The sequence below is a fragment of the Lissotriton helveticus genome, chromosome 3_1, assembly GCF_964261635.1.
Source record: "Lissotriton helveticus chromosome 3_1, aLisHel1.1, whole genome shotgun sequence".
NCBI lineage: Eukaryota > Metazoa > Chordata > Amphibia > Caudata > Salamandridae > Lissotriton > Lissotriton helveticus.
The window spans coordinates 1,265,133,213-1,265,158,153 of record NC_136061.1 but is presented as its reverse complement, the minus strand read 5'-3'; the positions used below and the strand labels follow the sequence as shown (position 1 = coordinate 1,265,158,153).

Below are 24,941 nucleotides of genomic sequence, written 5' to 3'. Positions count from 1 at the left end.
CCCGGGACTTCAGCTCTCGCACTTCGCTTTGGTGCCGGGGCTCCCTCTTCGCCACGAAAGTTAAAAATAACACCACCCAGGGTTCACCTTAAGTACATCACTCATTTTCGCACTGAGGCTCACCACCCTGTGCCTCCTGCTGCATAAAGTTATGCATGACTGGTCTTGATTGGTGGGTATGCGTTGATGCCCTTATATTTTAGTTAGTCTTTGCGCATAGGTTTGTTGAATTTTGTGAAAATCAGTGTCTGCAGGTGTGCCAGTCTCTTTGTATGTTCTCTGTGTGCATGCATTACACAAAAGTCTAGCCTTTTTGAGTTGTACCAGGCCATCAGCTCTTATAAAATGGACCTGACGAATAGGGGACCCTTCCATCCATACGCCGCAGTTTAACCTCTTCGGGGTCCGCCCTGGGATCTCGGAGACGCTGAGGAAGGAAGCTCTCCAACCCCCTGGCAGCACACTGCAGCCATGGCAACCGAGCAGGGCTGTCCCAGATAGGGCCTGCTGTGCAAAAGCATCAATAGATGGACGTGGTGCTGGTGGAGGGAGCTAGTGGGCGGGGTGCTGGGTACAGCTCTCGGGGGCCCTGCAGTGCCCCGAGATATGTGCACAAGGGGGTGGCAGAGAATAGCCTGATAGCAATATTACCCAGTGCCTCAGCCCTGCTGTCTTCAAAATACTGCCGGTCCCCTGTGCCCAACGGTGGCCTTTTCCTGGCTCTGTCTCCTTTGTGAGCATCTTTATTTACTGAGCCGAGGCGGCAGTGAAGGGCCCTGCGGATTGGCACCCTAAAGCAACCCTGGGAAAATGTTAATACCACATCCATCGAGCAAACTTAGCATGTGAGTTGGACCCTCTGCGCAGATGTTTGGGGGTGGGCGGATTAAAAAAGGAGCATTAAAAAATTTGACCAAAAACTTCACATTTTAACTTCAGGGTCTTGCAACGCACCAAAAAGCACTATACCTTTTCAGAAACACCTCCCCGCTGGCGAAAACCATTTTATACTCCTGGTGTCTCCAACACTTTGAACCTTTTGGAACTATTTGTAATTTTAATGGTTTTGTCACTTCGGATTTCGCATACAAATAGACTACTTTATGTACCTCAGAATTGCGGAGGGAGGGAGTCACAGTTCCTGAGGTGTGTGTGCAATTAATCAGCTCCTATGTGTTACTCTTTACCTTCTGTCTTTGTACACCTCACAAGAGAGCTGGCAGTAAGTCACATGCGAAGCTATCCCTACTACACCCTCACGCTCACACACCCCCACCCTCACCCTCACATCCCCTCACCCTTCCTCACACCCCCTCACCATCATACCCGCTCACCCTCACACCCCCTCACCCTCAAACCCCCTCACCCTCACATCCCCTCACACCCTCTCACCCTCACCCTCACACCCCTCACCCCCTCACTCTCACACACCCTCACACACCCCCCCTCACCCTCACAACCCCTCACCCTCACAACACTCTCACCCTCACACACCCTCATCCTCACACACCCTCACTCACCCTCACACACCCTCACCAGCATAGCATAACAAAACACAGCATAGCATAACAAAACACAGCATAGCATAACAAAACAAAGCACAGGATAGCAAAACATAGCATAGCATAACAAAACAAAGCATAGGATAGCAAAACAAAACACAGATAACAAAACATAGCATAGCAAAACAAAGCATAGCATAATAAAACACAACAAAACATAGCATAGCACAACAAAACATAGCATAACAAAACAAAGCATAGGATAGCAAAACAAAACATAGCATAGCATAACAAAACATAGCATAACATAACAAAACATAGCATAACTAAACAAAGCAAAACACAACAAAATATAGCATAGCTTAACAAAACACAACAAAACATACAATAGCATAGAAAAACATAGCATAGCATACCAAACACAACAGAACATAGCATAACAAAACAAAGCATAGCAAAACAAAGCATAGCATAACAAAACATAGCATAACAAAACATAGCATAACAAAACATAGCATAGCATAACAAAACACAGCATAGCATAGCATAACAAATCAAAGCATAGGATAGCAAAACATAGCATAGCATAACAAAACAAAACATAGGATAGTAAAACAAAACATAGCATAGCATAGAGCATCACTCAGCACTACCACAGCATCACTCAGGGGCACCACAACATCACTATGCGCTACCACAGCATCACTGAACGCCACAGCATCACTCGTTCGCCATCAGAACATCACTCAGCGCCACCACAGCATCAATCTGTGCAACCATTCAACAACAACTGATTCAAATATGTTCTATCAATGTTTCAAGCTTTATTACAAATGTAACAAAAAGATGTTAATATTTCACTTCTGTTCTTGGATTTTCGTCACAATAAAATACACTGAACATAATCTTTACAAAAGTTATTTACAAAAGTCTAAGCTATTGCCATTATAAATTACAATAACTTTTATTTAAGAATTAATTATTAAAAAAATTAAAAGCCATTGTTATTTGTAATATCAATACATGAAAGTCACGTAAATACAACACATATTGGATTACAAATGCTATAGGTGTCACATTTGCGAAAGTTATGACTATTGGCATTGTAAATGACAAAGCTATTCATTTCGCTATTTTCAAAAACAAAACATAAATAGAAAATGTGTCATTTACAATACCAATAGCTCAAACTTTCCTAATGCGAGACCTATTGCATTGCAAATGCTTGTTCTTCAAGAAACTAAGATTGGGTACAAACATGCGCTATCCATGCACAGTGGTTGGATCTTCGATTTTGCCTGCGCTCCTGCAACCTCCAAGGAAAATGGTGTGGTGACCCTTACTGCGAAGCGCTCTGGGCTGTCGCTAGTTGCAGTGGAGCAGGACAATGGTTGACTGCCAGACTATTGCACAGTGAGGGAGAGCTTTATGCAGGCAATAAATATGCCTCTAATGGGGACGATCCACATTTTTGGTCCACCCTCGGAGGAAAACTAGCTTCTCTACCCCAATCCATACGGTAATCTACTTTTATTAGGCAGATTTTTGTCCGCATACCGTTACTTCGCAAGCATCACTACGCTTGCAAATTGCGTACCATTACTACGCATGCGTTGTTAGAACGCATGTGTTGTAATGGTATGCTATCCACATCGTTGTTTGGAAAAGGAGGCGCTTCCGTTTCCAAACAACGAGGTGCAGCACTGCCGATGCAGGAAGACGGAGAATACAGGAATCAGGCATGACGGAAAAGAGAGGGACCACGAGGAGAGAGAGGTAAGTGGGGCTGTTTATTTTTAAGGGTCGTGCAGGGTTGTGTTTGTGTAGTGTAGAGTGGGGGAGGGTGGTAAGTGGGGTTATGTAATTTTTAGGGTTGTGTTTGTGTAGTGTAGAGTGGGGGAGGGTCCTAAGTGGGGCTGAGTAGTTTTTAGGGTCGTGCAGAGTTGTGTTTGTGTAGTGTAGAGTTGGGGAGTGATGTAAGTGGGGCTGTGTAGTTTTTAGGGTCGTGCAGGGTTGTGTTTGTGTAGTGTAGAGTACGGGGGGATGTGCAGGGGGTAGTGGTTTAGGGTAGTGGTGTGGTGTTTGTGTAGGGTAGTGTTTTAGGGTTTAGGGTATAGTGTTTTAGGGTTTAGGGTAGTGTTGTGGTGTTAGTGTAGTGTTTCAGGGTTTAGGGTCGTGCAGGGTAGTGCTTCAGTGTAGGGACAGGACTGGGGGTAGGGGCAGGGACGTGCTGGGGGTAGTGTTTTAGGGTTTAGGGTAGTGTTGGGGGGTCGTCAAGTGTAGTGTTAGAGTGTAGGGTCAAGGCAGCGGGAAAGGGGAAGGTCGTGTATTAGGGTTTAGGGTAGCGTAGTGAGGTGTGAGTAGTGTAGAGGACTGTAGTGTGTGAGTGTTTGGGTAATTTTAGTGCGATGTTTTTAATTAGCATAAACCATTTGCATTATAAATGCATGCGCAGTAAAACATGCGAAGTAATGGTTTATGCTAAGTAAAAACATCGCACTAAAATCGTGCAAAGTAATGGTATACGAAGTATCAACATACATTCAATCCATACGCATTGTCTTTGAAGGTGACTTCAATCTACCCTTGGATGTGATTCTGGATAGACAATCGACGTTTAAGTACAGACCTTCCAAAGCACACAAAACTATGCTCAATCTCTGTACTGCCCTTAGACCCCCTGATGTTTGGAGACTCCATAATCCCACAGGCTGCGATTTCACATTCCTTTAATCTCCCCACAATACCCTTTTCTAGGATTGACTATCTACTAGTAAATGCAGGATTTCTCCGATGCTCCCACGACCTCTCAATAGAATCTATCCTGGTCTCTGATCATGATCATTATCTCGATCAAATTTCCCCCACATGAACCGATAAATGTTCATGGTGCATGAATACCGAACTCTTAGATTCTGACGGAGATAGACAAAGAGTTAGTTTAGCTAAATTCCTAAAGGAGAACACTGATTCTATGTCATACTCTGTAGTCTTGTGGGACACTCCAAAGTGCGCTGGTAGAGGCTTCTATATCATCGGGATCCCTTAGAGAAACAAGGATATTAAGAACTCTCTATCTAAGCTAGAAAAAGAAATCAAGGACAAGATAGCTCTCTATAGACATTCCAAGGTACTTACTTTGTCGACAGAGATCAAAGGTCTCAAATATGAATACAACACTAGAGCACACCTTAAGGTTCAGTCACAGAAGAGCAAAAAATACTTCTATCTAAATAAAGCTAGGTATATAATAGCAGCAGACTTGAAATTCAAACGTAAAACGCTCTCATAATGCCCATTAGAGACAAACCAGGCTCTACTATGTCTAGGACCTCCGACCTTTTGAAAGTTTTTAAGACTTTCTGCACATCATTATATACCCTTAATATCGCAGCTTCAAATGACTCATGCGCTGACTTCCTAAAATCCATTCCCATGAAATCACTCCTAGAAGCAGATACATTGAAATTTAATAAAACCAATTGATACCAACGATTTAATTAAGTGCAATTAAACTTATCTTGGGTGTAAAGGCATTGGGCATGGATGGCCTTCCTATTAATTTCTATAAAGCCTTTACAGACACGATTTAACCACCCCTGGAGTTGCTCTTCAAACAACTTACCACCTCTGGCAAAGTCACTGGCAATGCCGCTGAAGCTACCATACTAGTCTTGTCTAAGGAGAAGGATCAGATAGATTCCGAGAACTATAGGTCTATCTCATTATTAAACATGGAGGCAAAGATATATGCGAAGGTTTTGGCCAAACGTTTGGAGCTACTCATACTGAAATTGATCCACCCCTCCCAATCGGGTTTTGATATGGACAGGACAGCTAGTGACAACACCCGCTTATTTTATCACCTAATCAAGAAGGCCTTCCTCCAGCAGTTCCCAGCTACAGTTGCCATTGCATTAATCCATCAATCAATCAGTGAACTTATAAAGCGCGCTACTTACCCGTGAGGGTCTCAAGGCGCTGAGGGGGGGGCTGCTACTGCTTGAAGAGCCAGGTCTTGAGGAGCCTTCTGAAGGTGAGCAGGTCTTGTGTCTGCCGTAGATGGGTGGGGAGGGTGTTCCAGGTCTTGGCGGCGAGGAAGGAGAAGGATCTGCCGCCGGAGGTCGTTCGTTGGTGTGCGGGACGGCAGCGAGGGTGAGGCTGGCGGAGCGGAGCTGTCGGTAGGGGGTGTAGAAGTTGAGTCTGTCATTCAGGTAGGCTGGTCCGGTGTTGTGGAGTGCTTTGTGTGTGTGGGTGAGGAGTTTGAAGGTGATCTTTTTGTTGACGGGGAGCCAGTGCAGGTCTCTGAGGCGGGAGGTGATGTGGCTCCGGCGGTGGATGTTGAGGATCAGTCGGGCTGAGGCGTTCTGGATGCGTTGTAGTTGACGCAGGTGCTTGGCCGGGAATCCTGGGTAGAGTGTGTTGCCGTAGTCCAGCCTGCTGCTGACGAGGGCTTGGGTTACCGTTCTTCTGGTTTAGGTTGGGATCCATTTGTAGATCCTGCGAAGCATGCGGAGGGTGTTGTAGCAGGAGGAGGCGACAGCGTTGACCTGCTTCGACATGGAGAGGGAGGAGTCGAGGATAAACCCTAGGTTGCGTGCGTGGTCTGTGGGTGTTGGAGCTGCTTCCAGTGTGGTCTGCCACCAGGAGTCGTCCCACGCAGAGGGGGTGGGGCCTAGGATGAGGACCTCCGTCTTGTCCGAGTTCAGTTTCAGGCGGCTGCTTCACATCCACTCGGCGACGGCCTTCATCCCTTCGTGGAGGTTGGTCCTGGCGGTGTGCGGGTCCTTGGTGAGGGAGAGGATGAGCTGGGTGTCGTCGGCGTAGGAGATGATGTTCAGGTCGTGTTGGTGGGCCACTTGTGCGAAGGGGGCCATGTAGGGTTGAACAGGGTCGGGCTGAGGGATGAGCCCTGGTACCCCAGGGCTCATCCCTCAGCCCGACCCCGCAGATAATGTTGGTGGTTTCGGAGCGGAAGGGCGGGAAGCGGACTTTCTGGGTTCTGCCGAAGAGGAAGGACGTGGTCCAGTCCAGGGCCTTCTTCTGGATTCTGGCTTCTTGGAGGTGTGTTCTTAGTGTGAGATGGCAGACCGTGTCGAAGGCGACTGACAGGTCCAGGTGGATGAGGGCTGAAGTTTCGCCGTTGTCTAGCTGGCGCCTGATGTCTTCTGTGGCGGCGATGAGGGCCGTCTCGGTGCTGTGGTTGCATCTGAATCCGGACTGGGATGGGTCTAGGATGGTGTTATCCTCGAGGTGGCGGGTCAGCTGCATGTTGCCGATTTCTCGATGACCTTCGCCGGGAAGGGGAGCAGGGAGATGGGCCGGAAGTTCTTGAGGTCTTTGGGGTCTGCCTTGGGCTTCTTGAGGAGGGCGTGGATTTCGGCGTGCTTCCAGCTTTCCAGGAATGTTGCTGTGTCGAAGGAGATGTTGATGATCTTCCGCAATTGGGGTACGATGGTTGCGTCCACTTTGTTGAAAAGGTGGTGTGGGCAGGGGTCTGATGGAGATCCTGAGTGGATGGAGTTCATGACCTTGCGTGTCTCTTCGTCGTTGACGTGGGACCAGGATGTCAGCTGGTTGGTGCAGGTGGCGTTCAGGGTGTGGTTTGTAGTGGTCGGGGCTGATGAGGAATTGAAGCGGTCATGGATGTCGGCGATCTTGCGATGGAAGAAGGTGGCAAGTGAGTCGCGCAGGTCTTGCGAGGGCGGGATGTCGTTGGTGTTGGCGATGGGGTAGGAGAGTTTCTTCACTATGTTGAAAAGTTCTTTGCTGTCGTGTGTGTTGTTGTCCAGTCTGGTTTTGAAGGACGATCTCTTGGCTGTTCTGATGAGGTGGTGATGTCTGCGAATGGTGTCCTTGTGGGCTGCGTGGCTGTCTGGTGCGTGGGCGTGAAGCCATTTCTTTTCCAGCTTCCGGCATGTTCGTTTGGAGATCTGGAGTTCTTCGGTGAACCAGGCGGCTTTCTTGCTGGGGTGGGTGACGGAAGGTTTCTTGAACGGGGCGAGGGTTTTGGCGCAGTCGTCGATCCACTGTCTGAAGTTTCGGGCAGTGGCGTCTGTGTCGCTGGGTGGGTTCTGGGTGAGGGTGGAGGTTAACTGGTCCTCGGTGACTTTGCTCCAGCAGTGGCGAGGCAGATGTTGGGTGCGGTGGTACGTGGCTGGTTTCTTGAAGGTGATGTGGATGCATCGGTGGTCAGTCCAGTGGAGTTCGGTGGTGTGGTTGAAGGCGATGTGGGTGCTTGTGGAGAAGTCGGGGTCGAGCGTGTGGCCGGCGGTGTGGGTGGGTTCGGTGACGAGTTGTCAGAGGCTGAGGTTGGCAAGGTTGGCGATTAAGGCGGTGGAGTTGGTGTTGTTGTTCTCGAGGTGGAAGTTCAGATCCCCCAGGAGGATGTAGTCCGTGGAGGCGAGTGCATGGTTGCTGGCGAGGTCGGCGACAGAGTCACTGAAGAGGGTCCGGGGGTCTGTAGATGAGTGGTCCTCTGAGGGTGGTGTTTGGGTCGGTGTGGATCCGGAAGTGGAGGTGTTCGGCAGAGTTGAGGGAGTCATCTGCGAGGGTGTGGACCTGGAGGGTGGAGTTGTGGACGATGGCTATTCCTCCTCCCATCCCGTTGGCGCGGTCTCTGCGGGCGATCTTGTAGCCGTCCGGGATGGCTATGGCGATGTCAGGTGCGATGAGTCGTTCCACTGTATAGAGAAGGAGAGAAGGCACCCTGCCTGATATTTCTAGTGGTCCTAGCTAGAGGATCCAAACATGATAGGAGAAGGGGGGGTGGTTAGCCCAGAGGCTGAAGCTGCACAGGACAAGAACCAGGTCAATCCAAACAGACTCAACAACATATATTGTAAAAATACATATTTTTTATTTTTCTCTTTTTGAATATATTATTTGTAATTTTCAAAGGAAAGACATGTATAAATTAAATAGTCAAAGTGATATTTTACAAAACACATAGCAAAGATTCTTTTCTGAATTAAGATAAGCCCAGTACTGACCACACTTCAAACAAACTACCACACTCATTCACACAAGGGTTTTCTCTAACTATTATTGGAACATTCAACTTTCATTCCTCCATTCATATAGTCCTGGCGTAGACAACAATAGATATTCAGTAAGTTGCCTAAATCGGGGGGTTCATCCAGGCAGATGGTATTAGTACGGGTCCTGGTGTAGTTAGGACAAAATGCCGTATTCCTGGGAAAACGTGCCGACGCGCGTTTCGGTGAAAGGCCAAGGTGGCCACACCTTCGTCAGGGCCAGGGTAGTATGCTGGGCAGGGGACAGGAATAAAATCTGTTTGTTTTGTTAGAAAGGCATACGATTTAAAGACCACCTTCACAAATTCAGGAGGAGATGAATTCCAGTTGTAACCAAGCTATTGGGTATCAACTCGTGGTTCCTCTGGTGGGATTTACAAAGCGCCTCGCTCAGCCAGGTGGCTCATATAGGTCGGGAACCAGGGATAACGAAAAGCCGGTCACTGTTCGTCGTATTCTCTTCCGTGATGTTAGTCTGTCAATTATTCTGTCGTCTCTTCAAGACAGTCCTGTAGGTCATCAGGTAAGCGGTTGATCCTGTCACATAGCTCTCTATGACGACTTTTGCGATAGTAGGTAGTCCTGCAAGCACTAATACTGTGCCTTCAGTGCCGCGGGCAGATTCGACGCAATTAGGTCAGATATTCCTTAAAATGGACAGAGCCGGGCTTTTAGGTTGGTATTCCACCGACTATGTTGGAATCATGCCGGAATGCCGCTCACTCGAGTTCCGTCATGAAGTCGGTCGTCGTCTTCCGATGGGATTCCGCCGGCTGCCTCGGTCGGCCAAATACGCGATACAGGACACTACAGGACAGCGATGAGTCGTTCCACCAGGTCTCGGTCAGGAAGGCAACGTCTTGGACGGTGGTGTCGAGCAGGTCCCAGAGCTCAACGGCGTGTTTGCGTGCGGAGCGGGTGTTGAGGAGTATGCAGCGGAGTTGGTTGGGGCCGGTCCTTGGGGGTTTGGTGGTTCTGTCGCAGATGAAGCTGCAGAGTGGCAGGAGAAGGGCCCGTGGGTACGTTTCGGGCCGGCCTGGAAGCAGCGGTGGTCTCGGCCGGTGTTGAGAGCGTGGAGGGTGTTGGCGTCGTAGCGCAGTCCGGCGGCATGGAGGACGCGGGGTCTAGGAGTTCTGGTGCTGGGCGCGGTCCAGGCGCGGACGGGCTTGCCTTTGTCGCGCTGCTGCGCGCGCCCGCTGCTCGTCCGGGCAGTGGCCGCCATTTAAGGAGTGGAGGATGGGAGGAACAGCTGGGAGGCGGGAGTGGGTTGGCGAGGGGGCGTGGCCGCGGAAACAGCGGCGGGAAAACACAGGGATCACAGAAGCGAATGAGGGGGTGAGGGGGTGGGGGGGCGCAGGGGGCTACAACGGCGGCAAAAAAATCAGGCAGAAGGTACTAAGAGTACTATAGGAAAAACAGGCAGGAGGCAAAATAGCTATCACAACAACCACAGTCCTGGGCACAGGAGGATCGAACCTGTACTTGGAGCGGCAGCAGCGGGGGTGAGCGCGCACAAGTGGTGCTGTTCTGCGGAAGGGGAGCGACCCGGCCCTTAGCAAGCCGTAAATAGATTTGACAAAGTCTATTTGCCCAACCTTGAGGCGGCGCTAAGCAGATACAATCTAGGCAAACTTTTCTCATCTATGGTTATGTCATTATATGCCGATCCCAGAGCAAGAATCAGAATCAGCAGTGCACCAAGGTACTTGCCAGTTACCCACTCTCCCCCTTCTATTTTTGTTAGCGATAGATCTACTACTAAATAATAATAAACAAATTTATAAAGTACATGGCTACACTAGCTAGTGTGTCCCGGTGCTGCGACAAGAGCCCGTTCCAGGCAAGTAAGTTAAGGCAAAAAGGGATCAGACAGGGGAATTACCAGATGGGAAAAGCCACGTCTTGAGCTTTCTCCGGAAAATAGTTTCCGATGATTACAACAGGAGCTTTATCGGAAGTTTATTCCAGTGTGTGGCCGCTAAGAAGCGAAAGGAGCGCCCGCCCATCCTGGCTCTTCTGATGGTCGGAATGCAGACCTGACCCGTCCCACTAGATCTTAAACAACGCATGGGGACATGAGGGGTAAGAAGGTCATGCAGATAGGAGGGGCCCTTCTTCCGCAGAATGCGGTGACTAACACACATAGCTTTGAAAAGCACACATTCCCTCACCGGAAGCCAATGCAGGGAAGCCAGGTCCTTGCTAGATGAGGCTCTCCTCGGAGGCATTAGAAAGAGACGCGCTGCTGCATTCTGGATGCGCTGGAGTCACTGAACACATTTAGTATTAGCTCCTAAGTAAAGAACAATCCAGTAGTCCAAGCGAGATGTCACAAGGGGAGAAGTGTGGTTCACTGGGTAGAGCGGCAGACTCTGAAGCAGAGATCAGGCCCGGGACCAGGGTTCAAGTCCCGACGCGGCAGGGTCTTGAGCTCAATGTCCGCGGACTCGATAATTCTCACCTCGGCGCCTACTCTAACCATGGGTCCCACGCTGCAACTCTGGGCAATAGCTTGCTTAATCTCCACAACGGCCCCTACAACACTGGGATGCCTGGCTTCACCTTGGGGGTGCCCAGGAGGGGCATCCCACAGGGAGAGCCAGGAAGGGTTCCACAGCGTTATACAGCGCCGGGACGCCCCGTTGGGGCAGCTGTGCGCTTTGCAAAATACACTACATTTACACAAGGGCGTAAACCATCATTTTCCTCGCTGGCACAGGGAGTACATCTAATGTCTTCCGGAGACTGCGCAGGACCCCAAAACAGTTTACCGCCACTCGCCTGGTAAGAGTTTCAAAAGAAAAGTTGGTGTCAAGCCACATCCCCACGTTCTTTACCTGATCCCTAGGTGATGGGGTAGGACCCTGTGTCATTAAGTTTAAGGCAGTTCAAGGCCATCCATGACGCCAGTTCTTTAAGACACGTTGAAAAAGTAATGGCTGCCTCCTCAGAATCTTGAGTAAGAGTCACCACAAGTTGTGTGTTGTCAGCGTATGACATCACACTGATTCCAAACTTCCCATTAATCTCTGCCAAGGGGGTAATGGAGAGGTTAAACAGAGTAGGGCTAAGTATGGAGCCTTGGGGGACCTCTTGGTCCAGCTTGACACTTTTGGAGAGGAAAGGTTTCTGCGACACCTGAAAACTGCGGTCAAGTAGAAAGGACCTTAACCATTCCATCGCCCTACTAGCCATGCCTCCTTCCCTAAGGCACTGAAGTAGCGTATGATGGGCAACAGTGTTGAATGCGGCACTGAGATCTAAAAGGACTAGAGCAACCATCTGTCCAGCATCTACATGTCTACTGATGGTTTCAGTAGATAAGAGCAGTGCCGATTCCGTACAGTAAGTGGCACGGAAGCCCGATTATGTAGGGTCAAGAAGGTTATGGTGATTAATGTGAGCGGTCAGTTGGATATTTACTACCTTCTCTGCTAATTTAGCAAAGCAAGCAGGAGAGAAATGGGACGAAGATTATCCAACTGACTCATACTAATGTTCGATTTCTTTTTTTAGGGGAATGACGATAGCCTCTTTCCATCCTTTAGGGACAACTCCAGATGAGAACGAGAACTCCAGAAGATGTCTAATATAAGGCTCTAGTACATCTAAACTCCCTCTTAGGATCTTAGGGGAGGCTGGATCTCTAGGAGAGCCAGACTTGATATTGAGGGCTACTCCTGTAAGTATGTCCCTACTGGGGGTTACAAAATCACAGAGGCATTCCGCCTCTGGTATCCTGGATATCCCCTTGTCATCCGCACAACATGTTGTGCTGAGTCAGGGAAAGTGGAAAAGATCTTTTGCACCTTCTCCGCGAAGAAGTCCGCTATCTATTACAGGAATCAGCTGAGCTAGTGTCAGGGGCTGTCATTCTTGCTATCGACGAGATCTCTTTGAAGATAGTAAAGAGTTCCTACGTAGAGTTCTCAGCAGTCTCAATCCTGTCACTGTAGTAGGTGGCTCGCGCTTTCCTGATCCTAGCATGATATATTTTTTGACTAGATTTGTATTCAATTTTCGTTGGCTCATCTCATTTCCTCCTACAAGCTCTCTCAAGACGCTTACAGGCTGATTTAGTCATTCTGAGTTCATTGCTGAACCAAGGAGTGGTTTTAAGCTGCCTACCATATGCTCTCGCGGACTAGGGAGCTGTACTATCCAGTGCCTCCAGGATACATTTATCGAGTGCATCACATGCAGACTTGATGTTGATACCCATGATTATTAATAGTTCAGATGTTGAAGGTGTCAATTTTGGTTCACTTACTTTCAAAACTGCTGCCCTTTGCAGACAATATACTTATTTTATCAAAAGAATCCAGATGTAGCGATCAGAGTCTATAATCCAGTCCTTCTCTGTATATTCTGGCTACTCTCTGAATAGGGAGAAGACGGAAGTCTTGCCGCTCAATGTTCATTGCCAGCCCTCCTGCATCAATCACTCGGATCTCAAATGGCAAACAAAAATGATTAAATATCTAGGCATCTGGTTTTCTAACAACTTTTCAGAATCAATCCTTCAGAATGAACAAAAAACAATAAATAAAATCAAAGACCTACTAACCTCATGGTCCTCCAGATATATTTAGTGGTGGGGGAGAGTGGACACCTTGAAAATGATGATTACACAGATGGTAAACTTTCTATCTAACATGCTCTCAGTACATCTCTCTCATTCCTTCTTTACCACAGTTGATAAATTGGTCTCAGAATTTCTTTGGTCGAAAAAGAAACCCAGATTAGGCCTTAAAAACTAAGGCTACCATGTGTAAAAAGGGAATGTGGCCTTCCTAACTGGTATAATAATCAGCCTGCTTTTCTTGCTGCACTAGAGGCCTGTTGGCTAGACGCTAAACTCTGTGCATTAGTTCCATGGAAAATGATCGAACTACATATCATTTCACCCTACTCACTACCAGTGACTCTTAGATTGTCTAAAATAACTTTGCCCCACTCTAGTTGAATTTTCCTCAACATGATCCGTGCTCTGCGCATGCTAGATAGGCACCTAGCCCCTAATCTCTCAAAAACAATGGCCCCATCGTTGTGCAATAATACAAACACTGCTTTGGCAAATGCTACTACGATCGGTCCTAGATGGGCAACAAAAGGCTTCGACCTGGTGTCCGATCTTTTTGATAATGGTAGCCCACTTTCTCTTGCTTTGTTACAGGAGAAAAACTTCCTTGCCAACAAGGATTGCCACGATTTCCGGACAACTAAATCTAAACTCTCCAAACTGGGCAATCTCGAATCCCCCAGTTTATCCAACAAGGTTGTAGGAGGAAGAAATGTCTATCTTTACTGACATTAGCATGTTCTAGTAGACTTCATACATGTATGTAGTGCATGGTTTCTGTACCATATGTCTCTAAAGAAATTATAAAATATTTAGAAATTTAAAAAATCTCTCTTCATCTTGACAAGTGATCTGGGCTACATTGACAATATCATACCATACTGAACTGATATATGAAGCATTGTCAAAACATTAACTGTGGGTTGCGTCATTGCATTTAGAAGAAACCTCATAAAAAAGGGTTGGTGGCATCCAGCATACCCAGCCCGACCCCTGGCTGGAGTGAGCTAACAGAGACGAGTTCTTAACCTTCCTGTACGAATCACAAGAATGGGGACAGTGTGGACGTATGACAGTAGTCACCTCCAGAGGCCAGATTCAGAGAAGCACCTGTCTCTGCTGCTCTTTCCCGTGGTTCTGGATACGGTCAGGTTTGCTTGTTCAGAACACAGTTGCTGCTGACCTTTTTAGTCATTTTTTAGTAACATTTTAACATTTTCTCAAAGTATATGGGTGCAGGGCTGCTTAGATATTTGTAAGATAATAACAGACTCTTGGCAACAATCTGATCTTCATAGACAGCATGTAAAGGCCATTATGGTGGGATTTGAGAGAAAGGTGCATCCTTTGCTGGAGCACTCTTGGATTTTGAGTCGTTAGTAGATTTTTCATTTGGCAAGTAGATTACCCGGCCTACAGGGAGTTGCCACCAGAGACTAGGCATGAGATGACTCGTGTTCCAACAATGTGGGTGTACTTGTTGGTAGGAAAGAAGGACAGGGATTTTTGAAGATTTGCAGTTGATAGAACGTTGACAGGATGACCAATCGTATGCAGACCTCGAGGCCAAGGTCTGTGCCCCCACACCTAAGATTCATCGCTCCTAGGATTCGTACCTTGGCTTTAATGTGTCCATCAGTTACATCAAGCAAGGTTGGCCTATAACCAATCTCTCACTGGCCTAATTTAGATCTCGGTGGACTGGTTACTCTGTTACAACGGTGGTGGATATCCCGTCCACCAAAATATAAATTCCGTTGCATCCTATGGGCTTTATATTTTGGCAGACAGGATATCCGTCACCGTTGTGATGGAGTACCCCTTCCATCGAGATCTACATCAGCTCCTGAGTTTCTTGCAACCAATAGAGATGTTGTAGAATTGGTCCTCATTTCCAGAGTGGAGATTTCAAACTTTGAAACTGGGACCTTTTTAGATGTTAAAAAGAGGCCACTCCACAAAAAAGGGAGAGGGCAGTGAGTAATGTGCAGTTTCATAGAGTATCCACTAGAAAGAGCATTACTGAAAGTAAGTACCTTGACCTTCTAATTTAAATTCTAGCACCAGCTTCCTCACCTTAGAATAGGTACCAAAGAGGTACCTCCCCAGGTGAATGGTGTGTAAAGTGGGTTCAGACCAAAAATGTTTTGCAGGACTAAGCGGGTGTAATGTCCTTAACCGACAGTCCTGGCTGAAAAGGTAGCAGTGCTATGTGATTCATGAACATATGCAGTGAAGCCCACCATATGTAAGGACATGCACTCCGCGAGGTAACAAAGTGGTAGCAGCCATCAGTCGAATGGACTCTCTAGCCTTCCCAAGGCTGTTTCTTGTCTAGCACATACCAGATTTAATGCTTAGGACTCTTAACGTTAACCACATCCTCTCCTGTACAGCCTTCCCTTTCTTTGCCATGGAGAACCCCACAAACAGCTGATTGTTCACACTGTGTACCTTGCAACGGTCAACGCACAATTGTAAAGCTTCTTTAAGGTCTAGCTGATGGAGCCTCTTTTCCTCTTTAATGGGCTGAGGAGGGGCAAAGAATGCAAGGAGAGTGATGGATTGCCCTATGTGAAATTGAGAAACAATAAGAATTTGTTCAAGTCCTCAACACTAACTTGTTTGGTGAAAAGGAGGGCTAAGGCTGGCATTTGCACCACAAATGCTTGAAACTCTCTTAAGTGACCAACTGACTTAATCCCAGTGAAGAAGACGATCTTTAAAGTCAGGAGATGAAACAAACAACTATGCAGTATCTCGAAGGGTGTGCACATAAGAAACAATAAAACCAAGTTAAAGTCCCACTGCAGCATCACAGTTTGGGAGTAAAAAGGTGTGTCAAACACTTAATAAATCTCATCACAGCAGGTGAATTAAAAAAGGATGGTTGGACAGGAAACAGTAGGAGAGCTGAAAGGGCCGACAAATAACATGACATAACAGGTGTATTTGTAAAACTCACATTCACCCAAGGGTCTCTTGACGCTGAATAACAGATGTTTATTGTTACTCAATGACACTCATTTTATTGATCTCTGAAAGATGAGTGGACCCACAAGCATTTAAACCTGTGAGCATGAGGTCCAACATATGCCTCTAATGAGGACCTTATGTTTTGTGAATATGCGCTTTATGATGGTCATAAACTAAGCTTCTATCTGGTTTGACTGTGCAAAAGAGAAGTGTAGGAAAATGCCCCTTTTTCCATGGTTATCCCCCCACTTTTTGCCTGACATCCGATGCAAACTGTCTTGATGTTCCTTGGGTCCCCGCCAATCAGGTTACCAGGGCCTGTGTTCTTTCCAAGACTGTACCTTTGTACCCGCACTGGCACCTTTCTGGCCACAGATGCTTACCCCTTGTAAAAGATACCGTAGGTATCAAAGGCACTGTGACCAGGGAAAGCCTCTAAGGGCTGCAACACCTATTGTGCCACCCTTAGAGGCCCTGTACCTTAACACCCACACACTGCCATTGCAGGCTGCATGTTTGGTACAGAGCAAAGTGAAGAGTCGACATGGCACACATCCCCTGTAAGTCAACCCTCTAGCAGCGTGTCCAGAGCCCGGAGTACCTGCTCTGCACTCACCTTATAAACTCTGTCTCCCATGAGCATCGGATTTGCTCCCCAAAGTCTCCAAGACCAGAATCCAGATACTGGTGTCTGCGCGATTCTACACCACTCTGCACCTGACTCCCAAGGCCTGAGTTCGAGTGGTCCAACACCACGAGGAGGTTTCCCTAACGATCCAGTTGTTAATTATAATTAGGACCTAGTTTCCATTGGAAAATAGCTTTTTGACTTGCCTATATCTTTGGTGCAGTTTGATTAATCTTTATGAAATTTTGCTCAAACATTTGACCTTCACTTCAGCTGCTGTCTAGAAAGAAAGATTTGTGAAGCAGGGCCTGAGAAAAACGAGGGTGGTGGGGAACTGAGGTTTCCCAAAAAGCTTTTTCCCAATGTTAATTCCCATAGTGATTTTGAAAATGACTGCAGCCCGAACTGCTGGACAGAATTAATTAAATGGAAAGGTAGCTCTTGGTTATTTGGTGTAAATCCATTCAGTAGTTTTAGAGATATTAACTGAAAAACAAATTTGTATATCTGGTGGCGTGGATCCTACACGGATCTGACAGTCCACGTGCTGAAATCTGATTGGCTGCCAACACTTCAACCAGGAAGTGTTGGCATCCATCTTGGGACTCAGCTTCAGCGTTGAGATGTCATCGGTGATGTCAACGACCATGTCAGGAGTGATGTAATACGTGAGGTCATAAGCAGTGCATTGCAGGGGAGTAAGTTATAGTTAGCTCATGTTACCTTCCCAACCCTTAGTCACGGTACACATGATACTTACAGTTGGTTTATTGATGTGCACCAAATCATATGCAGACTATGTGTGCATTGCTAATTGTGCTACTTATTTCAGAATATTTGTCCAATAATTAAATTAACAGAAATGTCAGTCCATCAACTCGCCTACTGTACAATTATTTTCTGAAAGGAACACTGCAAAAGAGACATACATCACTATAGATGTTTTTTTTCTATTGTTTACTGTGCTACATAATGCTTTCCCATAAAATCAACCAGTTTAGGCCCATTTGGAAGGAGAAAACAAGCCTTAAAAGCTATGCAGATAAAGGTAATTTTCCATTTTAGCAGCTTCCAATGTCTGAAAACTGGACTTTAGCTGTTCATGTCTGCTGCCAACATCCTCTTGCTCTGTACCGCTCAAAAGGTTTTTATTGAAATTTGGGCACGTCTGGCATTTCAACAGAAACGGTTTATTTTATGAAAACATGATTTGGTGATTGCACTCAAAATTCCAAACATTTTGGCATTCCATCAGCATTTTCCTACAGCGTACAAAGCAGCTGGCCATGTTTCTCCCTTCTTTCCCTGTATTGCTGATTCATAGAGCTTGTTTTCCCACGCTTCAGCAGGGTTCTCGTTCTTCAAGATTTACCCAAGCTGCCAGTCATTGCTAAGTATGTGGTCTGCCTTCCAATGTCCTACCGTTTCAGTTCTATGTTCCTTACCTGTCGGCGCCTGCATTGCAGAGCTCGGGATTGTTGCAGCATCCTGAGGTACCGTGCTGGTGTCTGGCTCTGGGGTGCTGATCGTAGGTGAAGTGGGAGGTGGATTGAGTAACTGCCGCGGTTTCCTCTGCAGAGAGAGGGTACAATAAATCACATTAAAAATACCATAGTCCCTGCAATCAAAAAGTCCTTTCTGTATCCCCTCCACTGCATTATACAGCTCAATCCCTTATTAGTCCCATCAATGGTGGTAGGACTGTTGGCCTGGTAGATTTTAAATTGTAAATAGCAAGGCGCCAGTCTGCTGCAACTGACTCAATCATTTCCTCATTTAGACGGCAGAAAAGTGACAAAAACACCCTATCTATGGCTTTATGTGGAATATCTTGCTATGGACTTCACAAGCCAGTACACTGTTGCACTGGCTCTGTAATGACATTCAACAGGCATGGAAAGATTAATGAACAACTATGGTGAGGTGTTTCAGATTAGTACTTTTATTTACAAATTTACAAAAAAAAAGCAGAATTAAATCCTCTAGGCCAGTGTTTCCCAAACGGTGGTCCGCGGACTCCCAGGGGTCCCTGACACATTCCCAGGGGGTCCGCAGGCAGCAGTTTTAAAAGCACTTGAAAGTATCTTATATAATTAGCAGTTTTCAAACAACAATAAAAGTGTCTAGATAACACCAGTGATTAATGGAGAGATGAGTTTTGTCCAGTGGCAGCTTTGAATTATCTAATGTAGCACAGAGGGTTAACATGCCTACTGCAAAGAACATGTATAATGCATTTTAAAAAACAGATTATTTTGGTACTGTGCAGTTCATAAGTGACAATCGAAATCTAGCATAGTGACCTATAAACTGTCATCAAAGAGCTGCTTGAAAACTGCAAGGTACAAGTTAGTGACATATTTTTCCCAGTCTTTCATTATCCTGATACTGCTAAAAAGGTTTATTTGGGTGGAAATACATTTTTATTTTTAAAGTCAATGCTAACCACTGTGTTATGTTCTGAATCCCGAGTTTGTGCTTTTCCAGACCAAGCACTATTTAAAAATGCCTACCAGTATGAATGACGTGAATTCTACACCTTGTAGTACACTTTGCCTTATGTGGCACTTTCTATACACTGATTTACATGTAGGATTCACTGTCTCTATATGTGTGTGATGTAAATTGCTCTCTCTCATACAATTGTATGAGAGATGCTATAAAAAATGTTATACATGTGACAGAGGGGCTATGGAGAGATGAGAGGTACTGTTGGAGGGTGATAGTGGGGGAATCATTGAAGAACCCCAAAAAAGATTGTTGTATTCTGTTGCATAATAAGGACTTAATGTACTATTCTTTAAAAGCTAATACAATTCAATATGTAATGATAACTGTGTTGTAGACTGCACCATTATTTCCTAAATGTTTTTGGGGCTGAGCATCCCAAAGCCCCCTTTGTAGCGGTCAGGCTCACTCACTACACTTGGTGTGCAGTCTATGGGGACTGGTCTGAAAACATTTGCCAGGGCTGCTTTGAGTTTCCAGTCTGGCCCTGGCAGGAGCAAAAGCCTTGTACTGCGAAATAAAACCAACCATTTAAAATTTAGTCATGGAGATGCAGCACCAACCTTCCCATCTATTTTCTTCATTTTTTCCAAATTCTTTCAATATAAAATACAACAGAAGTGGCAGAGAGAGTCGTTAACCTCCTTGGCTTAACGACACGCTCTGCCACTTCAGAAACACAGGGCTGCACCTATATTTACAAGAATATGATGCAGCCCTATGTTTCACCTACGCTCACGCTAAACTTAACGTTGTGGCGCCAACGCAGGCACCCTTGCACCATAGTGCAAGGGTGTCTGCGTGCGGGGAAGATTGTTTTTCCCTGGTCTTAATTTTGGCATTGCCTCCCATTTACGCTGTCCTTGTTAATAGGGGGCAGTGTCAAAATCAATGGGTGTTGCGGTGGAACGCCCACCGTAACACCCACTGCCCACCCCTTTCACGCTAAGCATTGAGTGAAAGGAGGTGTTATTTACAAGCCAGTGTTAAGCCATGCTAAGTGGCTTAACTCTGCCTTGTAAATAAAGCAAAGCCCCTGTTGCCATGGGAACGTCGTAAAAAGTGACGTTCTCATGGTAATAGGGGCTTGCAAATATGCCCCTAAAATACTTACTAATGCGAGTATTTGTTTTGGGTGCACACGTGCGTTTTTTTTTAAATTACTGTTTTAATGTGTTGAATTTTAAATCCTACAAATTGCGTGGGGGTCCCCGGCTTCCAGTGGTGACTCAATGGGGGTCCGCTGGAGTCAAACGTTTGGGAACCACTGCTCTAGGCAGTACAGGCCCATGATCTTTCCATACCAAGTAGCTGGTGCTAAGAACAAAGCGTAAAACATGAAGTAAAGATAACAAAATCCTAAAGGGCTGATAGCTGAGAAATAACATATCCGAACCAAGCTACAAGAGCTATAATTATAATGATATACAGATTGACAGCTGGGACTGGTGAAATCAACAGCATGAATGAAAAAACCTGTGACAGCGTGCGGGATATATACAACAAGATAATGCTCTGTTCTGTACTGACATACTCCAAGAAAGGTCTCCTCTAAAACAAGCATTGGCAACGCCAGTACACCTTGCTTATGCAAGAGCAATTGGCTTCCCAATATGATTTAGCAATTTGTAGCGCCAGAGTGGCTACTGTTCAACGTGGCTAAAAGTTAGTAGGGTAAAGGAGAGTGGTGTGGATTGAGTGGCGTGGAGTACAGAAGCGTGGTGTGGAGTGTCGTAAAGTGGCGTGGAGTGTCATAAAGTGGAGAGGAGTGGAGTGTTATGGCGTGGAGTGGTGTACAGTAGAGTTGAGCGGCGTGGAGAGGATAGAAGTTAAGTGGAGTGTCATGGAATAGCGTTCAGTGTTGTAGAGTGTCATGGAGAGAATAGAGAGTCGTAGAGTGGAAGGGTTCAGTGGTGTAGAATGGAGCACGGTGTCAGAGTTGAGTAGTGCATCCTAGAGTCGAACGGCATTGAGTGTCGTGGAGTGGTGTAGAGCAGAGTGGAGTGGCATATAGGGTGCTGCGTAGAGTGTTGTACAGTAAAGTGGTGTACAGCGGGATGGACTGTCAGAATGGATTGGCATAGAGTAGTGCGTCATAGAGTAGAGGCTAATAAACTGGCATGGAGGGAGTTGCGTAAAGTATTACAGGGTGGAGTAGTGTCGTAAAATGGCATAGAATGGAGTACAGTGCTGTGGCGTGGCGTGGAGGAGAGTCTAAGTGGAGCATCATAGAGTGGAGTACAGTGGAGTGGATTATCGTGGAGTAGAGTAGTATAGAGGGAAATAATGTAAAGTACAGTGGGGCAGAGTGAATTGGCGTAGCTTGAGTGCATTGGTTTTGAGTAAAGTGGTGTAGAGTGCATTGGCATAGATTGCAATGACCTAGAGTAGTGTAGAGTGCAGTGGCATAGAGTACAGTGATGCAGAGTAGATTACAATGGCGTAGAGTGGAGTGACGCAGAGTGGAATAGAGTGGTGTAGATTGAAGTGGCATAGAGTGGAGTGGTGCAGGGTAGAGTGTGGAGATGTAGAGTAGAATGGTATAGAGTGAATGGCACAGAGTAAAGAAGCACAGAGTAAAGTGGCATAGTTCAATGGTAGAGAGTGCAGTGCTTAAGAGTAAAGTGTTGTAGAGTGCAGTGATGTAGAGTGGCGTAGAGTGCTGTGTCATAGAGTGGTGCAGAATAAAGTGACAGAGTGCAATGGTGTAGAGGGGCGTAGAGTGCACTGCCATAAAGTAAAATATACTGGCGTACCATGCAGTGGTGCAAAGTAGATTGGTAGAAAGTGCAGTGGCGTAGCGTGTATTGATTTTGAGTAAAGTGATGTAGAGACCATTGGCGTAGAGTGCAGTGGCATAGAGTGCAGCAGTATAAAATTGAGTGGAGTACAGTGAATTGACACAGAGTGTAATAGAGTGGCGTAGACTGCAGTGGCATACAGTAGATTGTTTCTGAGTAGAGTGAAGTGGTGTAGAGTGCATTGGTATAGAGTAGAGAGCTGTAAAGTGCAGTGGTGCAGAGTATATTAGAGTGGCTTAGAGTGGACTGGCATAGAGTACAGTGGCATAGAGTGAAGCGACGCAAAGTAGAGTGGCGGAGAGTTCAGTGCAAGAGAGAGCAATGTTGCAGAGTACAGTGACAGAGTGAAGTGGTATATGGTGGAGTGGTGCAGGTTAGAGTGCAGTGGCATAAGAGTGGAGTGATGCAGAGTAGAGTGGTGCAGGGTGCACTGGCATGGAGTAGAGTGTTGCAGTGGCATAGAGTGCAGTGGCGTAGAGAGCAGTAGAATGCACTGGCATAGAGTGCAGCAGAGTAGCATAGAGGGCAGTGGTGTAAAGTGCAGTCATATAGAGTAGAGTGTTGTAGAGTGCAGTGTTGTCGAGTGGTGCACAGCAAAGTGGCGTAGAGTGCAGTGGTTAGAGTGGTTTACTGAGCAGTGGTGTAGACTGCAATGGCATAGAATAGAATGTTGTAGAACATAGTGACGTAAAGTAGTTGGCATAGGTACAGTGGGGTGCCATGGTTTTGAGAAAAGTGATGTAGAGTGAATTGGCATCGAGTGCAGTGGTTTACAGTGAAGTGGCATAATGTAGAGTGTAGTGGCATAGAATGGTGAAGCACATAGTGCAGTGGCATAGAGTGGAGTGGCGTAGAGTGGAGCGGCGGCATAGGGTGCAGTGGCATAGAGTGCAGTGGCATAAACTGTTTCAGAGTAGAGTGAAGTAGAGTGGTGCAGGGTAGGGTATAGTGGTGCAGCGTAGAGTGGAGTGGCATGGAATAGTGGCGCAGAGCACAGTGGCGCACAGTGGAGCGACACCAAGCACAGTGGTGCAGTGTTAATTGCAGTGAAGTGGAGTAGCGTGGCATTAAGTGCATTGGTGTTGAGTAGATTGTTTCAGACTAGAGTGAAGTGGCATAGAGTGGAGTGGTAATTAACAAAAAGGGGGAGGGAGAGGAAGAAGTGGATTCTGTCTCGCCTAGCAATACATATAAACAAAGAGAATCCACTAGGATGGTGTCGGTAATCCCTACAGTGGTGGGGAGCAACCAGTGTTGTTTAAATACCCCTCACACACCAACAGGCCCCTTAGTGTCATGCTTCATCATCGGGGTCTTCGCAAACCTCTACAGAATGCGGCGTGCTACGACTCACGACTACGTAGGAGCACTGAAGGTGAACTATGTGTCGGTGTGTGTGGAGTGATTATGTGTGAGTGGTGAGGTGAAAAAGTGATGGTTAAAAGATACCTGGCTCGTAGGGAAAAAACAAAATCTCTTTATTAAGTCCTCGGCTGGTATCATTAAAAAAGTGCAGGTGAGGTTGTTTTTACTGATTATGGTATGTCAACCTCGAAAGTGCGTCGACATGTTTCGGAGTCGGAGACTCCTTCTTCAGGACGAGGATGTGCACTGGTTATCCTCACCGTACTCACATGTATAAGTAGATGTTAAAGTGTGCTCTACAAAAAATAAATAATGGGGAAATGTACCTATCTGTATCCTAAGGAAAGTTCGTTGCGCCCAATTGGCGTTAATCAGAACCTGTGAATGAACAAAAATTCACATAAAACATAATATCTTATTAGGACAAATGTTTAGAAAAAACTGTGTTGATACACAGGAGGGTAACGGCGAACCAAAAATAAGGTCCAGGAACCCTGTAAAAAATGGAAAAAAGAAAACATGGACAAACATATCGACAAGGACACACATTAATTATTACTGAAGGTCGCCATTGGATTTCATAGGGTGAAAGAATCAGAATGAGAATCACACATTATTCAATATATACATTGCTTACTTATAGATAAAGACTAAGTAGCCTCATGAGCCAAAAGCGTGGTATTGGGGGTTCTTTTTTCTGCTCAATGTAGCAACCTGTGGGATGTTAAAGGAACTGAGTTTTAGGATCTCAGATATTAATTCGCAATAGAGATACAGATAATCAAACTCTGCACCACCACACTCACGGTTACAGCACGGCCAGGTAGGCTGTCATCCCCTCAACGCGGCTACGACGATGTGTCGGTTCGTTCTAAACAAACATCCTTTTATAGTGCCTGAGGATGTTCTAATTGACACCTAATTGAAAGCGGAATCGGCCCAAAAAAGGACATAGTCCTTAAGTTATGATCCTGTTCTGCGTGCATACGATGGGTGTGTCTGATTAGAAAGGGCATGCGCGAAGAAATGACATTATTCGTGAGCGCATGCGCGAAGCGGTAGTGTCGGCAACTCGCGTAAGCGTTCAAAGAGAGTTTGTAGACGCTCGTGCATGCGTCGGTGAGAAGACCCCGATCCGAGATTGATTCTCGGGCTATTCCTCAAAAAATTAGAAATACATACAAAGCCCTGAGACCTCTAAGATAAACGGGGATAAAGGTTACTCAGACAAATGAAAAAATGAAAATAATGTGGAGTAAGCAAAGTCTCTGATGACCTGACTCAGTAGGATTGGTAATATTAAGATAAAAAGAGAGGGGTTTAATGGGAGTTAGTCGAGGTCAGATTCAATATTCTGAGGGTAGAGCCATAATGCTGTTTATCAAGGATTGTGTGACAGTAGTTATGAGCTATCATCGCAGTTGGCTCCATGGAATGGAGTCATTTAATCCGGTGGTGTCTGTGCCCAGACGGAACACCCACCTTTGTTCCTTTTCAAAAAGGCCCATGTCTGAAGGCAGTTGTTCAATCACAGTCCAGTGT

General features: G+C 46.3%; 1 protein-coding gene across 4 annotated transcripts in view; it reads right to left on the bottom strand.

Annotated features, from left to right (window-relative positions):
• Window positions 1-24,941, bottom strand: part of SCMH1 (Scm polycomb group protein homolog 1) — a 407,761-nt gene that overhangs the window by 97,269 nt on the left and 285,551 nt on the right. For all 4 annotated transcript variants that reach the window (XR_013608787.1, XR_013608788.1, XM_078681906.1 and 1 more), the window contains exon 10: window positions 18,171-18,297. Coding sequence is in view for 2 of the 4 variants with exons in the window: in XM_078681906.1 (XP_078538032.1) it covers window positions 18,171-18,297 (127 nt within the window). In the remaining 2 variants the exon portion in view is untranslated. The remainder of the gene's footprint in view (window positions 1-18,170; window positions 18,298-24,941) is intronic.